We start from the raw sequence: 18452 nt of genomic DNA, 5'->3' as shown, positions 1-18452 counted from the left end.
ATGGCCTCGCCACCTAGCGGCCGGCATAGAATTGCATCCTAAGATCCGACAGTGTAAGTCAATTACACCTGTACACCTGTAAGTCAATTACCCCTGTCGGATCTTAGGGCTATCTATGCGTAACTGATTCTATGAATCAGTCGCATAGTTAGGACGGGCGGATCACAGAGATACGACGGCGTATTCAGGAGATACGCCGTCGTATCTCTTTTGTGAATCTGGCCCTATGTTTTTTTCAAAATTGACGCACTTTTTTTGTTTATAGCGCAAAAAATAAAAACCGCAGAGGTGATCAAATACCACCAAATACCACCAAAAAAAAGCTCTATTTGTGGGGAAAAAAGGACGTCAATTTTGTTTGGGAGCCACGTCGCACGACCGCGCAATTGTCAGTTAAAGCGACGCAGTGCCGGAAGCTGAAGTTTTGCCTGGGCAGGAAGGGGGTATATGTGCCCAGTAAGCAAGTGGTTAAAAGATCACAACTGCTGTCATATCAGTCTTTATCATATCTGTAAATATTCTTTTCTATGCTTGGGATTCTTTTCTCTTTTTTGTCACCAAATTTTTAAATAATAATAAAAAAAATAAAATAAAAAAAAGGAAAGAAATTATGGGCCAGATCCTCAAAAGGGATACGCCGGCGTAACTGCTGTTACGCCGTCGTATCACTGTTTCTAACTATGGAACTGATCCACAGAATCAGTTTTCCATAGTTAGGCAGAAGATCCGGCATGTGTAAGGGACTTACACTGCCGGGTCTTAGGATGCAGTACCGCATCCGCCGCTGGGGGCATTTCGTGTCGAAATGCCGCCTCGGATATGCAAATTAGCACTTACGGAGATCCACAAAGCTTTTCAGCTTCGTTTTTTCTCCGTAAGTTTTAGTTTGCAAACGCAAAATTAGGGCTGCTTTTACAAAGTGTAAACTGTTTACACCATGTAAAAGCAGACCCTTCTGTCCAGCGACGCGATTTTTTTTTTGTTTTGAATTTTTTTTTTCCGCGCCGTATCTTTTTTTTTTCCCGACGCAACTTTATTGACCCGTCGCAATCCACAAAGCTCGGCGTAACGCAATTTCGCGCTATGCACGTCGGGAAAATGACGTCACAAGCATGCGCAGTACGGCCGGCGCGGGAGCGCGCCTAATTTAAATGGGAATCGCCCCCATGAAAAGAGGAACGCCTTGCGCCGGCGGAATTTAAGTTACACAGCCAAAAATTTCTAGGTAAGTGCTTTGTGGATCAGGCACTTAGGTAGAAATTTTAAGGCAGTGTAACTTAAATGGGAAAAATTAAGTTACGCCGGATCTTTGTGGATTACCCCCTAAGGCCCCGTACACACGATAGAATCCATCCGCTGAAAAATCCCAGCAAATGGGTTTCAGCGGATAGATCCTATGGTGTGTACACTCCAGCGGATCTGTTTCCGCGGATATTTCTCCCCTGGGATGGATTTCCAGCGGATAAATATTTGCTGACATGCCAAACAAATCCATCTGCTGGAATCCATCCCAACGGATGGATCCGCTGGTCTGTATAGACTCACCGGATCCATCCGTCCGAAGGGATCCCCCGCATGCGTCGTAATGATTCGACGCATGCGTGGAATTCCTTATATGACAGCGTCGCGCACGTCGCCGCGTCATAATCGCGGCGACGGCGCGACACGTCATCGCCAGAGGATTTCGGCGCGGATTTCAATGCGATGGTGTGTACACTCCATCGCATGAAAATCCGCCGAAATCCTCGAGAGGATTTATCCACGGAAACGGTCCGCTGGACCGTATTCGCGGATAAATTCTCTCGTGTGTATGGGGCCTTAGACGTTAGATACACTTTGGGTGGCAAGCAAAGAAAGCAAGAAAATGATAATAACACAGGATTTTTTTTTACCTCGTGCAGCTGAAGCAACTAAAAGAAGATTTTCCCGAACATCGTCCAGGTTCCCCATGTCAAATTTGATCTTGGCTGTGATGGTGAAGTTGGCAGCCAGTTGTCTTTGCAAGGAACACCAGAGTTCGTCAATTTTCTCCCAGGTTGAGCCCCCTGACGCCCCTCCGAACAAGGCGATATACTGCCATTGGAAATAATTCAAGGTCTTCTCGCAGGCTTCCGCTATTCTTTGGAGGGGTGACACCATTTTGATGTAAGTGTCATAAAGAACAATGTTATCCATTTTTGCTGTCTGACTCACAAACCCGAACATGGGAATATTCCAAGCGGAGGCCAGCAAGCCTGTGACCTGGACGGAGAAGAAACAGAACGATTCCTTTGACTGCTGTAGGCTCTCTAACCTAAAACGTGAACTTTTAACCCTTCAACACTCCAACAAAAAAAAACACATTTTGGTTTAGTTGTATTTGAAAACAATATTAAACCCAAAAGCAAACATTTATTATATTGCAGCTTACCAATTCTTACATGTGATGGCTGCATTAGTTTCCTTTTTTAGGTTTTCTTTCTTCTATTTTCATCTGGTGATCCACCCAGCACGTCTGTTATTTTTCACAGCACAAACTCCCCAGCAGAATAGATCGGTTTACATGGATGAGACAAACCACTAAACCCAGGAGCCTGCATCAGAGCCGCCTTAACCTGCCTGGCGGTATTCCCGAGTCTGACTCGGGGTTAGATTTTCCTGCTGTGATCGATAACCCCGAGTCAGACTCGGGATCGCCTCGCTAGATCCACAGGCACTGTTTACTTACCTTGTCCCTGGATCCAGCGATGCCACCGCGCTGTATGAGCGAGCGGGACCTCGCTCGATTCACACAGCGTCCTCCTGTGCCGCCGATCTCCGTTCCCTGCAACGGTACGACGCACGGGGACGGAGAACGGCGCCAAATTCAAAAACGTAAACAAACACTATACATACAGTATACTGTAATCTTATAGATTACAGTACTGTATGTAAAAAATACACACCCCCCTTGTCCCTAGTGGTCTGCCCAGTGCCCTACATGTACTTTTATGTAATAAAAACTGTTCTTTCTGCCTGCAAACTGTAGATTGTCCATAGCAACCAAAAGTGTCCCTTCATGTCAAAAATGGTTTTAGAGCAGCTAGAAAACAGCGATAATAAATTATAATCACTTGCAGAATTGTGCGATAGCGATTTGTGGGAAAATTCGTCATAAAAAAATAAAAGTAATGACAGCGACAATTCTGCAACTGAGCAAATTTCAGTGATTTTGATTTGATTACATTATTGAATAATTTTTATTATAATTATATTATTATTTGTTATAATTATTTATAATTATTTATTATATTATAATTTTTTATTTATTATTTTTTTTTTATTTATTATAATTTATAATTTTGTTTTTAAAAAAATGTCATACCCGGGATGTCTACTAGACTCTTGTTTGGTCAGATTTAAATGAGTTATTCCTAAGAATTACAGGCCTACTGTATAAAACGCCAAATTTCCTTGCAAATAATGGTACCGCTTTCAGCATGTTTTTTCTGAAAGAATCATACCGCCAGGGAGGCTCCTGGGCAAAGTAATGCTCTGGGGCCCCTACAATGATGACAGTGCAAGTAAACAGACATTAAGGGCCAGATCCACATAGAAATAGATCGGCGCAGCGTATGGGAGATACGCTACGCCGCTGTAACTTACTTTTGGCTGCTTTGAATCCTCAAAGAATTCGCGCCGTAAGTTACGGCGACTTAGTGTATCTCTGGCGGCGGAATTCAAATCGGCGATTAGGGGGCGGGTTTCATTTAACCACTTGGGATCCGCGCTATGGACGGAAGACATCCACATCGCGGCTCTCAAGTGCCGGGTGGACGTCCCTGGACGTCCTGTTGTTGTTGTTCCCTGTGCGCGCCGCTGGGGGCGCGCAGCGGGGAAACAACGTGCCCGGCGCATAGCTCGGGAGCCGATGCGTGTGCCTGGCGGGCGCGATGTCCGCCAGACACCTGCGATCGTCGGTGACACAGCAGGACGTGGAGCTCTGTGTGTAAACACAGAGCTCCACGTGCTGTCAGGGAGAGAGGAGACCGATCTGTGTCCCTTTACATAGGGACACAGCATCGGTCACCTCCCCCAGTCAGTCCCCTCCCCCCACACAGTAAGAACACACCCAGGATACACATTTAACCCCTTCCTCACCCCCTAGTGTTAACCCCTTCACTGCCAGTCAAATTTATACAGTAATTAGTGCATTTTTCTAGCATTGATCGCTGTATAAATGTGAATGGTCCCAAAATGGTGTCAAAAGTGTTCGATATGTCCGCCGCAATATCGCAGGCCTGACAAAAAATCGCAAATCGCCGCCATTACTAGTAAAAAAAAAAAAAAATCATAAATCTATCCCCTATTTTGTAGGCGCTATAACTGTTGCGCAAACCAATCAATATACGCTTATTGCGATTTTTTTAAACAAAAATATGTAGAATACGTATTGGCCTAAACCGAGGGAGATTTTTATTTTTTTTAAAGAAAATTGGGATATTATTATAACAAAAAGTAAAAAATATTGTGTTTTTTTTAAAAATTTTCAGTTATTTTATGTTTATAGCGCAAAAAAATAAAAATCGCAGAGGTGATCAAATACCACCAGAAGAAAGCTCTATTTGTGGGGAAAAAATGATAAAAATATAATTTGGGTACAGTGTTGTATGACCGCGCAATTGTCATTCAAAATGCGTCAGCGCTGAAAGCTGAAAATTGGTCTGGGCACGAAGGGGGTTTAAGTGCCCAGTAATGAAGTGGTTAAATGAAGCGCGTCCCTGCGCCAAATGAACGGCGCATGCTCCGTTTCTAAATTTCCCGCCGTGCATTGCGTGAAATGACGTCGCAAGGACGTAATTTTTTAAACTTAGACGTGACTTACGTCCATCCCGATTCACGGACGAGTTACGCAAAAAAAAAAAAAATTCAAATTTCGACGCGGGAACGACAGCCATACTTAACATGGCAAATCTAACTATACGCCGCAAAAAAGCAGCTTTAACTATACGCCGGAAAAAGCCGACTAGAGACGACGTAAGAGAATGCGACGGCCGCGCGTATGTTCGTGGATCGTCGGAAATAGCTAATTTGCATACCCGACGCGGAAAACGACGTGAACGCCACCCAGCGGAGGCCGAAGTATTGCATCTTAGATCCGAAAGGCGTACGAGGACGTATACCTGTCGGGTCTAACCCAGATGCCGTCGTATCTTGGTTTGAGGATTAAAACGAAAGATACGACACGGGAAATTTGAAAGTACGCCGGGGGATCAGTAGATACGCCGGCGTACTCGCTCTGAGGATCTGGCCCTAAGTGGGTAGGAGGCAGACTGCCTCCCCTTTGCATCTATCACTCTCAGTGCCATCATGAGGCCCCCAATTTCGGGGCAGTGTGGGCTCAAGGACCAGCTGCTTTGGGGAAAGTGCAGGGCCCCAATGCAGCTGGGGACCCTGGGCAGTGCCCAGGTGTGCCCTCTCATTAGGACAGCCCTGGCCTGCATTCACTATATCTGGCCTCCCATAGAACATGGAAATGCAATTACCGGTATTTTAGTAAATATAAACTGCCAAATACCTTATCTCATCTTGTGACGTCTATCAGTGTCTGGTTAAAGCTTGTAGGAGAAGTTTTCATTCTCCCCTGAATGTCCTGAGGCTGCATGACCCCTGATCCTATATCTGGATAGTGCTGATTGGCCCTGTGCTGATCACATGCACCCTCCCAAGAAAAAAAAAAATCTCTAGCAATACACACCAAACTGAGCATGTGCAGAGTTCCCCCAAGGTTCTGTGCCTTTTTACACAATTCAGAGAATTAACCCAATAGGTTCCACAATGCGTATAACAAGCATGCTTTACTGCATATACAGACTGTTCTGGGTTTAGTAACACTTTAAGACTGGAAAGCGATTAAAATAATCAGATTTTTATTTATTTATGCAAAACCAAATGGAAAAAAAAACCTGTTTGCTATAACTGATTATAAAGTGTGAGCTGGAGATTGGCTTCAATGTGTTAGTGTATCTAGATCTGCACACCCTAATCACCCTGTGCTGCACGGATTCCCCCTGCTACTTTGCTGCAGCAGAGAAAGAGACTGGGGAATCTCTGTCCTCAGTTCCTTTCGCTCTCACAAAAGTGAGACATCAGGGGTCTGTTTAGACCCCTGATATTTCACCAAAGCCCCCCAATGGGGCTCCTTAAAATTTGTTTAAAACATAATAATATATATATATATATATATATATATATATATATATATATATATATATATATATATATATATATATATATATACATTTTTTTTTTCTTTTTAAATAATAAAAACATTTAATTGTAAAAATAAAAAAAAAGTAAACTACTGATACTAATATCTGCCCTACTTACACCATCCACTGCTCTACTGACACTGTCCATTGCCCTACTGCTAAAAATATAATATATATATATATATATATATATATATATATATATATATATATATATATATATATATATAAACACTCACCTCCCCTACATATTGACAATGCTCCTGTCTGCTGCGCCTCCTATTCTCATTCCTCCAGAGCGGTGTTGTGTGTTACTGACCAGATCACCAGGTGAAAACAGAGGGAAATAGCCAAAGAAAAGAAAACAAATGCAGCTGCCACATCTAATGATTGGTAAGCTGCAATTTTGGTTTGGGGCTTAATAGCGTTGGTTTACTAAAGGCAAATAAGCTGTGCAAAGTGCAATTGCTCCAGAGCTTAGTAAATGAGGGAAAGCTTCACTTTGCAAAGAATACCCAATCAGGTGTAAGGAAAATAGAAAAACAGCATTTTTGCTTGCACGTGATTGGATGATGGAAGTCAGCGGACCTTCTGATCATTTACTAAGCTCTGGAGCAACTGCACCGTCTATTTGCCTTTAGTAAATGAACTCCATAGTTACATAGAAGTTAGTAGCTGCCTGTTCCCAGCCCTAGAGAACGTCACACCTACCTCGGCTGCTTCTGGACAAACTGGCCCAAAAATGGCGGAAATGTTGTGATTCTTGAACTGATCGATGAACGCAGGGAGGGCGGTTTTGGCGCTGCAGCCGGAATCGGTGTACACCACCTCCCAGGTCTTGTTCCCCATCCCCAACTGCTCCATGTCCCACTCTTTGTAAATCTTATCGATGGCCAGTTCAATCGCAGCGCCCAGGCGCTGGGCACTGAACGGGTACGAGAAATTCCACGGGGCCTGGAAGCCCAGAAATACTTTTGACCCCAGTCCTTCTGTGTCGTTGCCCACGTTGATCACATGAGTCTCTGCAACGAGAAAACAGATACAAAGGGCATAGAGGATGAGCGGCATTGTGGAGGAAGAGCAGAAGGTTCAAGTAACAAGGGAGGACTTTTCTTTTTTTTTCCCTACCCAAGACGCGAAGACCGCACCGGTGTTCGATCCGAGCTACTTATACCTGATATCTGTAGAATTCTCCTGTGTCTTCTACATGTCCCTTATGAAACAACCCTCATTAGCAGAGTCACACAGCCTCCAGTGACAGCTGAGGTCCTCATTGGCCCTTAATTCTGTAACCCTTTGAGGGCCACCTCTGGAAATAGTCATTTTATAGAGCATCTTTCACCCTTCATTCCTTCCAGAACACTAGGATCATGTTTGCTGCGAGTGTGAATTGTTACATTGTGTTTATTCTACTTGGGAGGTTATGTAACAAATAAATAGTTGACGTTTATAAATATCAAAGTTGACAGGTTGCTTTATTTTTGTGCTTCAGGCGGCTCTGTTGAAAAACACTGGGCCAGATTCACAGAAGAGATACGCCGGAGTATCTACTGATACTCTGGCGTATTTTCAAATTTGCCGCGTCGTATCTTCATTTGTGATTCACAAACAAGATACGACGGCTTTTGGCTAAGATCCGACAGGCTTACGGCTTTGTACGCCTTCGGACTTAGGCTGCAATACTTCGGCCGCCGCTGGGTGGAGTTTGTGTCGTTTTCCAGCGTCGGATATGCAAATGAGCTTTTACGGCGATCCACGAAGGTTTTCGCGTTCGTTACGTCGTCGCTAGTCGTTTTTTCCCGTCGCAAAGTTACGGCTGCTTTAACATGGCTTAAATTTAGACGAGACATGTTAAAGTATGGCCGTCGTTCCCGCGTCGAATTTCAATTTTTTTTTTTTTTTGCGTAAGACGTCCGGGAATATGAAAGTACGTTATGCACGTCGCCGTTCAAAAAAATGACGTCACTTCGCGCAAAGCACGGCGGGAATTTCAAAACGGAGCATGCGCAGTACGTCCGGCGCGGGAGCGCGCCTAATTTAAATGGTACACGTCCCATTTGAATTAGGCGGGCTTGTGCCGGACGCCTTTACGTTACACCGCCGTAAGTTTACACGCAAGTGCTTGGTGAATCAGGCACTTGCGCTGAAAGCTTGCGGCGGTGTAACGTATAGACGATACGTTACGCCGCCGTAGTTATATGTGAATCTGGCCCACTGATAGGTAGATTCAGGTAGAGTTAGGCCGGCTTATCAGTAGATAAGCCGACCTAACTCAGAATCTACGCCGACCTATGTTTAAGCGTATGCTCAAACAGAGATACGCTTAAACATATCTGAGATAGGACGGCTTGCGCCGTCCTATCTTAGATTGCAATATTTTGGATGGCCGCTAGGTGGCGCTTCCATTGCGGTCGGCGTAGAATATGTAAATGAGTTGATACGCCGATTCACGAACGTACGCCCGGCCGCCGCAGTCGGATTTACGCCGTTTCCGTAGGGCATTATCAGGCCTAAAGTTATTCCATCTATTAGGTGGAATAACAATGTTAAAGTATGGCCGCCGTTCCTGCCGCGAGATTCGAATTTTTTACGTTGTTTGCGTAAGTCGTCCGCGAATCGGGATTTACGTAGTTTACGTCCACGTCAAAATCAATAGGCCCGTGCGGCGTACGTAGCCGCAATGCACACTGGGAAATGTAGGCGCCCGGCGCATGCGCAGTTTAAAAAAAACGTAAAAAACGTGAGGTCAAGCCTCATTACCATCAAACACGCCCCCCTCCAAGATAAATGGGAATTCGGCGCCCTTACGCCCGCCTGCTTTAGGCTACGCCGCCGTATATTAGCAGGCAAGTACATTGAGAATCATGTACTTGCCGAGCTAACTTACGGCGGCATGGCCTAAACAGGCTAAGCTACGCCGCCGCAAGTTTAGGCACTTCTCTCTGAATCTACCTAATAGGGCCAGATCCACAAAGATCTGCCTATCTTTAGGCAGGCGTAAGCGTATCTCAGATACACTACGCCGCTGTAACTTAGAGCGTAATTTCCGTATCCATAAAGAATTTGCGCCGTAAGTTACGGCGGCGTAGTGTAAATGTGTCGGCGTAAGGGTGCAGAATTCAAATGACTAAGATGTGGGCGTGTTTTATGTTAATTCATCTTGACCCCACGTAAATGACGTTTTTTTTTAACGGCGCATGCGCCGTCCGTGGACGTATCCCAGTGCGCATGCTCGAAATCACGTCGCAAATAGTCAATGCTTTTGACGTGAACGTAATTTACGCAAAGCCCTATTCGCGAACGTTTTACGGAAAATTCTACACTGTCCCGACGTCCATACTTAACATTGCGTACGCCTCATAGACCCAGGGGTAACGTTACGCGGAAAAAAGCCTTACGTAAACTACGTAAAAAAATGCGCCGGGCGGACGTACGTTTGAGAATCGGCGTATATAGCTAATTTGCATTCTCTACGCGGAAATCAACGGAAGCGCCACCTAGCGGCCAGCGTAAATATGCACCTAAGATCCGACGGCGTACTAAGACGTACGTCAGTGGGATCGAGCCCACATTCAGGCGTATCTTGTTTTGTGGATACAAAACAAAGATACGACGGCGCATCGTAGAACTTACGTGGCGTATCAATAGATTTGTGGATCTGGCCCATAAAGTCAGTTTTTGATGGGTGTCCAGAACGTCTAAGCCCTTGGTTCACGCCGAATGCGACTTGACTTCACTTGAGGTGGCACCATTCCAAAAGCACAGGTCCTTGTGATTTCAGGTGCTGAAATCAGAAAAAATAGCGCAGAAACCTTCTTTTTTTTAAATTGGTGCGGCAGTCGGAGTCGCACTGATTTGTACAGTTCCATTGATTTGTCATGCGATTTGTAACGGTCGCACCTGGGGGAATGGGGGCTTATGGTTGCCTGACTCCCAGCATGCACCTGTAAAAACATGGTCAAATGACTAAAAAAAAATGCACCAAAAATGCAACAAAAATATTGCATCATTGCAGCCTCACCAGTGCCCATCAATGGCCATCAATGCCGCCTCACCAGTGTCCATCAATGCGGCCTGATCAGTGCACATCAATTCAGCCCGACAGTGCCCATCAGTGCAGCCTCACCAGTGCCCATCAGTGCAGCCTCACTAGGCCCTATCAATGCAGCCTGATCAGTGCCCATCAGTGCAGCTTCACAAGTTCCCATCAATGCAGCCTCACCAGTGCCCATGAATGCCCACCAATGCAGCCTCACCAGTGTCCATCAATGCAGCCTGATCAGTGCCCATCAATGCAGCCTCACCAGTGCACATCAATGCAGCCCCGCCAGTGACCTAAAGTGCAGCCTCATCAGTGGCCATCAATGCAGCCTGATCAGTGCCTATCAGTGCAGCCTCACCAGTGCCCGTCAGTGCAGCCTCACCAGTGCCCATCAATGCAGCCTGGTCAGTGCCTATCAATGCAGCCTGATCAGTGCCTATCAATGCCGCCTGATCAGTGCCCATCAATGCAGCCTCACCAGTGCCCATCAGTGCAGCCTCACCAGTGCCCCTCAATGCAGCCTCACCAGTGCCAATTAATGCAGCCTTACCAGTGTCCATCAACGCAGCCTCACCAGTGCCCATCAATACAGCCTCACCAGTGCCCATCAATACAGCCTCACCAGTGTTCAATGCAGCCTGATCAGTGCCCATGAGCACAGCCTCACCAGTGCCCATCAATACAGCCTCACCAGTGTTCAATGCAGCCTGATCAGTGCCCATGAGCACAGCCTCACCAGTGCCCATCAATGCAGCCTCACCAGTGCCTATCAGTGCAGCCTCATCAGTGGCCATCAATGCAGCCTCATCAGTGCCCATCAGTGCCCATCAGTGCAGCCTCATCAGTGGCCATCAGTGCAGCTTCAGCAGTGGCCATCAATACAGCCTGATCAGTGCCTATCAATACAGCCTCACCAGTGTTCATCAATGTAGCCTGATCAGTTTCCATCAGCTCAGCCCTCAGCCCGACTTCCCAGAAAAAAATTGCAGCGCCAGCCGTTTTGACCCATAAATATAATTTTCACCTTTTTTTCATTCCTTCTTCCATCACCATTGGACCATATCCTTAATAGTGAGGAAAAAGATGATCCGCACTCCGGTCGTTGCTCTTAAATAATAGACGTATTTATTGACAAGTCACAGTGGACAAACGCAATAGGAAAGGTTGACGTGTTTCAGCCTATAAGGCCTTAGTCATAACCAACCAGATCCTTAATAGTCACAATGATGTATCTTGCTTTTTCCATAGATAAAGAGATAGATAGAAAGAAAGTAGAAATAGACACTGTACATAAGAAAGAAAGAAAGAAAGAGAGAAAGAAGGAGATTATGTACATATATAAGAAGAAGAAAGAAAGAAAGAAAGAAAGAAAGAAAGAAAGAAAGAAAGAAAGAAAGAAAGAAAGAAAGAAAGAAAGAAAGAAAGAAAGAAAGAAAGAAAGAAAGAAGAGCTACTGTACATATGAAAGAAAGAATGAAAGAAAGAAAGAGATACTGTACGTATATAAGAAAGAAAGAAAGAATGAAAAGGAAAGATATAAAGAGAGAAAGAAAGTGGTAATAGACACTGTACATATATAAGAAAGAAAGAAAGAGAAAGAAAGAAAGAAAGAGAGAGAGAGAGAGAGAGAGAGAGAGAGAAGAAAGATAGAATGAGAGAAAGTATAGATACTGTACGTATATAAGAAAGTAAGAAAGAAAGAAAAAGAGAAAGTAAGAAACAGATACTGTATGAAAGAAAGAAAGAAAGAAAGAAAGAAAGAAAGAAAGAAAGAAAGAAAGAAAGAAAGAAAGAAAGAGAAAGACACTCTTCTGGATGGTAGAATTTCCATGTCACACAGTTACATCATCATTTTCTTTTTTCTCTGCACGAGGTATAACGAGGTCTCCCAGTAATGACCAATCAGCCAAAACAATGTGACAGACGTTGTGGCACAGTTGGAAGGGAAATCAGGTTAAACTGAGAATTGATTGAATGTTGCCAGCTGATTTCCTCTTCCTAGAAACCCAAGTCCTGCAGCGTCTGGATTAGTATAATTAGACCACAGCCACGACTGTCTGCATTTCACAGTTAAGCCGGCCATAAATGAATCGAAACTCGGCCAGGTCAGCTGGGATCATCCAAGTTTTAATCCATGTATGGGCAGGCTGGTTGTACACAAGTCAATCTATCGATCGCCTTGTCTGTTGGAAAATTTTCACTTAACCAGCAACACTGGCTATATCCTGCGGTACTGATGAGTGTATTCTGACGGTGGAGAAATCTCGCCGCTGTCAAAATAGAATAGCTCAGTGGAAGTGATTCTCTCTTCCACATTGAGTGTGTGGATGGGGAGAATCGAGTCATTTTCCTTTGTGCAACTCGCTGTATGGGCCACCATTTCATCATTAGTGGTAGTTCATACCACCAGGGCCGCCATCAGGGGGGTACAGGCATTAGACCTGTAAGGGGCCCGATGGTCCCCAGGGGCCGGGCTGGCCCCCCTCCCGTTTTGTTTTATTTATTTCCTATTTATTTTTTTGCTTTACACCTGTAAGGGACCCGATTGTCCCCAAGGCCCCCTCCCGTTTTTTTTAAATGTATTTATTTTTTTGCATTACACCTGTAAGGGGCCCAATGGTCCCCAGGGCCCCTTACAGGCCCGGCTGGCCCCCCTCCCGTTTTTTTTATTTTATTTATTTTTTATTTTTTGCATTACACCAGTAAGGGGCCCGGTGGTCCCCAGCTACCCCCCCCCCCCCCCCCCCCACACTTATTATCTTGCAGAGATTTTTTTTTTTGTCAGTACCCCTCCCCCGGTTCTCTGCTCCAGGGGGACCCTGCCTAAAGCTGTGTAAGGGGCCCCAAAATTTGTGATACCACTTACCTTTTCACAACTTTTTTTCTTTTAAAGTTTTCCCTTGACCAGCATTGATGTGGCCAAGGGCAGCCGGGGTCACAACATGTGCATACCAGTCCTTATGTGGTTGTTGCATTAGTTTCCTTTTAACATTCTTTATTTTTAATTTTCAAACAGCGACACAGTCATAGATAAGATGTATACTGATACATCACATTCACAATTCTAAACTTCGATTTTTAGAAACATTGTAGCATGAGAATGTACAGGACACGTGAACAGATGGTAGGTTGAGAGCCGGTTCACACAGGGGCGACCTGTCAGGCGACTCAGCCGCCTGACAAGTCGCGGTCCAATTCAATGGAACCGTTCTGTTCTAATAGGAGCGAAGCAAGTCGGTCCGACTAAGAAAAGGGTTCCTGTACGACTTTGAGGGGCGACTTGCATTGACTTCAATACAGAAGTTGTAACGAGACCCTATTGAGTCAGCTTGCAGATCGCAACGTCTGATGGTTAGGTCATCCAGGGCTCCGGGATCCGAACTACAGCTATGTGCCATTCGGAATCCATTAGAACAAACACCAGGCAGGCTGTATGTAAGTTCAAACAGGAAGACCTTTATTGGAAACACACAACACACTTTTATACAGATTTTGGAACATCCCGCCCCCAACAACCGCTTTCCTATTGGTCAATTGTAAAGTACATGTAGTTCTCCTTCAGGTCCTCTTAGCCATGCAAATGAGGACTTGAAAATGAGTCAGCAGGGATTGGTCCGATAGCTTGAATAGAAGGACTGCTATGTGTAATGAGACAGAAGCCCCAGGGGGCAATCAATGTACATAATAGCCAGACACAGAACAATGAAGCCGTCTGGAGCCTTAAGACAGAGCAGAAGACCCCCCACTATGTAACATATTTCAAGGAGGAACACTTCTGCATTCCAAGGTCCATGACAGAAGTCATTTTGCAAGGTGCCTCTCAAGTCGTCTTGAGATCACCTTGCCGAGTCGCCCCCAAAGTCGTACCACCTGTGTGTGAACCGGCTCTAAAGAGAGTAGACAAATTATTAAAGTTCCAAAGTCAGAGGTGAACTTGTCCATGGAAATCACAAAGAATGTACAGTATACAACAGTGTGAGATAAGCAATCAGTCAGTTTTTTTGTTTTTGTTTTTTTTTACTTTATTTTCACTTGTTGATCCTGCCATTAACAAGCATCATTTTGGGTTGTGACACATTTTGACATGCAGTACAAAGTACATTGCAACGTGTTAAAACCCAGCCCATGGAATGGTAAGCTGCAATTAGTAATGAGCCAAGCTGCCAAGCTGCCCTGGGGTTGGTTTGAGCAAGTTTAGTGAACTTCAAGAAGTTTGGATGCCGAAACCGAACCCCACTGAAATCGATGGGAGCCAAATCAGTCAAATTAAAAATGCCCATTTTCTGTGCTAATAGGCAAGGCTGTGTCAAAAAATAAGACTGTGGGGTGGGCACTTCCCTGGGAAACATGTACCAAAACACATGTGCCAAAAAACGTTTTTACAAATTCCATGCAGCCGGGAGCAGTGATTTTTGAAGCACTGACATTTACAGGAAAAATAGTTTTAAATTGCTGAAAAATAAATTTCCCTGCTCATTTCCCTGCTCATTTCCCTGCTCGTTTCCCTGCTCATTTCCCTGCTCATTTCCCTGCTCACTAAGGCCGCATTCACACCTGAGCGTAGCGTTTTCGGTCGTTTTTTTTTACGGCGTTTTGACGGACGTTTTGTTGCGCGTATTTGCGCGTTTGCATACAGCGTTGTCCGACGTTTTTGAGCTTCGCCATTTTTTATTTTAGCCAATAGGGAAAAATCATCATCTCTTTCATCATTTGTTGCTATGTTTTTAGATTTTTTTATCTTCTTCCTGGGTGAATATTCTATTTCACAGAACAGATTAAAGCGACAAAACGCCCGTAGAATAGCTCGTTGTCGTTTTTTCCAGCGTTTTGTCGGAGGTTTTGTCACGCATTTTTGCGCGTTTGCATACAGCGTTGTCCGACGTTTTTGAGCTTCGCTGTTTTTTATTTTAGCCAATAGGGAAAAATCATCATCTCTTTCATCATTTGTTGCTATGGGCCAGATTCAGAAAGGACTTACGACGGCGTATCTCCAGATACACCGTTGTAAGTTCAAATATGCGCTGTCGTATCTTTAAGCGTATTCTGGATACGCTTAAATGTGGCCAAGATACGATCGACGTAAGTCTCCTACGCCGTCGTATCTTGGGTGCATATTTACGCTGGCCGCAAGGGGCACTTCCGTAGATTAACGCGTCAAATATGCAAATGCACAGTGGCTGCATATCATGGGCGCAGTGGCTGCATATCATGGACGCAGTGGTTACATATCATGGGCACAGTGGCTGCATATGGTGGGCACTACACAGTGAGGCTGCATTTGATGGGCACAGTGGCTGCATATCATGGGCACAGTGGCTGCATATCATGGACACAGTGGTTGCACATCATGGGCACAGTGGCTGCATATCATATCATGGGCACTGCACAGTGAGGCTGCATTTGATGGCCACAGTGGCTGCATATGATGGGCACAGTGGCTGCATATGATGGACACAGTGGCTGCAATTGCTAGCACAGTGGCTGCAATTGATGGCACAGTGGCTGCATTTGATGTTTTTTTCAGTATTTTTCAGTTTGTTTGTGCCCCCCCCAAAAATTTTGAGCAGCAGCCTCCACTGGTAGAACTCCTGGATAGGCCTCTCTCACAGACCTAGCAGACAGTAGAACTCCTGGATAGGCCTCTTTCACAGACCTAGCAGCCAGTAGAACTCCTGGATAAGCCTCTCTCACAGACCCAGAGCTACCACAGTTTAGATTGTACAATAGGATTCAGCTTCACAGTGTCAGAACCAAGAAGCCACCCAGCAACACTGTAGATACGTTTAGGTGTAGAATAAGTTCCAGCTTCACAGTGTCAGAACTAGGGATGAGCCGAACACCCCCCTGTTCGGTTCGCACCAGAACCTTCGAACGGACCGAACGTTTGCACGAACATTTAGAACCCCATTGACGTCTATGGGACTCGAACGTTCGAATTCAAAAGTGCTAATTTTAAAGCCTAATATGCAAGTTATTGTCAGAAAACGGGTTTGGGGACCTGGGTCTTGCCCCAGGGAACATGTATCAATGTAAAAAAAAGTTTTAAAAACGGTCATTTTTTCTGGAGCAGTGATTTTAATGATGCTTAAAGTGAAAAAAAAATGAAAAATTCCTTTAAATATCGTACCATCTGGGTGTCTATAGTATGTCTGTGAAGTGGCACATGTTTAGAACTGTCCCTGCACAAAATGAGATTACTATAAGAAAAAAGAATTTTAAAACTGCTCGCGGCTTAAATGTAATGTCTGATCCCTGCAATATGGATGAAAATCATTGAGAAAAATAGCATGGGTTTCCCCCAACTCCCTCCAGGTCATTACAAGCCCTATATACTTTGAACAGCAGTATATAGGCGGTGCAAACAAGACAGGGACTGTAGGTTCGTTAAGTGAACAAAGAAGGGCGCTAGAAAGTGATTATAAAAAACACTCATAAATATTAAATATACTAAAGTGAGAAAAATACAAATCATAAAATTTTCCTAAGTGGATAAACCAGTGATATACAATTAGTGGTAATAAATCTTTAAAATAAATCACCAAAAAGTATTACACACATAATATAAGTCCATAAAGAAAGTGTTTGACTCTTTCTAAGGAAAAATATACAAAGCAAAAAAGATAAAAAAAATTCCCAATTGAAAAAAAAAAACAAAAAAACAAAAACAAAAGCATTCGACCGGATAAATTGGCAATTTATGTTTTCAGTGCTGAGACACATGGGGTTCGGTAGAAAGATGTTGCAATGGATTGCAAGTAGTTACACACATCCAGTGGCGCAGGTTAGAGTGAACGGAGTTTTGTCATCACCCTTCAAACTTTCTAACGGGACAAGGCAGGGATGCCCTCTTTCGCCGTTATTGTTTGCTTTGACAGTGGAGCCCCTTTTGAGTAAAATACGGTTGAATACTGGTGTTAAAGGGGTGTCTTTGAGAGGTGCAGAGTACAAATGTTCAGCATACGCAGATGACATGATGTTTAGTTTAACTAGCCCAATGGAATCCCTGCCCAATTTAATACAAGAACTGAGTGAGTATGGAGAGTGGTCAAATTTCAAGATCAACTATGATAAATCGGAGGCAATGGGAGTGGCGGTCTTAGGGAGAGATTTAAAGTTATTGAAATCAAAGTATAGATTCAGATGGTCAGACACCTCCCTTACGTATTTGGGTACATCCATCCCGGCGGATCTAACACAGGTTTTTAAACTTAATTATGTACCTCTATTGTCTAAAATACGGACCCTCCTGGATGGATGGCAGAGGGGGTTCCATTCGTGGTTTGGACGATCTAGTATCGTCAAAATGAGTGTGTTGCCCAAGTATCTGTACCTCTTCCAGACCCTCCCGATCGCAATACCGAAATTCTTTTTTAAGCAAACACAGTCCCTTATTAATAGATTTATTTGGGCGAATAAACGCCCAAGAATTAAGGCTCGGGTAATGTCACTGGCAAAACGGGATGGAGGAATAGCGGTCCCAGATATCTATAGATATTACCAGGCAGCGTTACTATGTCGACTTGTTGATTGGAGCAGACATGCAGGAGACAAATTATGGTCAGGGTTGGAGCAAGATCAGTGCGACTGCATACTGCAGAGGGCGGCATGGTGCTACCGGGAGCTCCCAAGTGACGTTAAGAAACATCCGTTGATAGGTCCTACTCTCCGGGTGGCTCATAAGTTATTTGCTAGAGGGATACTATCAACGAATGATTCACCACTATTCCCAATCCTGGGAAACCCACAGTTTAAACCAGGCTGGATGAAAGGACCATTTAGTAAATTAATAGAGCAGGGGTGGTTCCAGGCTTCGCACTTCCTGAAGGAGGGGGCCTGGACTACTCGACAGGAGATGATATCAGGTGAGCTACCCTATCAACTCGATTTTTGGCGGTCTTTACAATTACAACATTATTTCAATACCTTGAAATCCCCAGTTAGTTACGCACGAACTTTGACAAGGTTTGAGAGGTACTGCAGCGGGGGAGGGACCCTACGGCACCCTTTATCGAGAATTAGAGAGTTACTGAACACCCCAACAGAGGAGTTTCAGATACCCTTCTTCCATAAATGGGAGCGTGAACTGGGGAGACCTTTTACAGATGAACAAAAGAACAAAATAATTCGGAATATTTTTGAAACATCTATGTGTGTAAAGACACAAGAGATGAATTACAAAG

The 18452-nt window shown here is 44.4% G+C and overlaps 1 protein-coding gene across 2 annotated transcripts in view; it reads right to left on the bottom strand.

Annotated features, from left to right (window-relative positions):
• Positions 1-7354, bottom strand: part of LOC120946840 (guanylate cyclase 2G-like) — a 94230-nt gene extending 86876 nt beyond the window's left edge. For both annotated transcript variants that reach the window (XR_005750791.1, XM_040361626.1), the window contains exons 1-2: positions 6942-7354; positions 1893-2241 (exon numbers count right to left, since the gene is read on the bottom strand). Coding sequence is in view for 1 of the 2 variants with exons in the window: in XM_040361626.1 (XP_040217560.1) it covers positions 1893-2241; positions 6942-7298 (706 nt within the window). In the remaining variant the exon portion in view is untranslated. The remainder of the gene's footprint in view (positions 1-1892; positions 2242-6941) is intronic.
• Between the last annotated feature and the right edge of the window lie 11098 nt (positions 7355-18452).

Source organism: Rana temporaria, chromosome 8 (assembly GCF_905171775.1).
Source record: "Rana temporaria chromosome 8, aRanTem1.1, whole genome shotgun sequence".
NCBI classification, from domain to species: Eukaryota; Metazoa; Chordata; class Amphibia; order Anura; family Ranidae; genus Rana; species Rana temporaria.
Note: the sequence above shows the minus strand (reverse complement) of the source record. Positions and strands in the feature narration are given on the sequence as shown.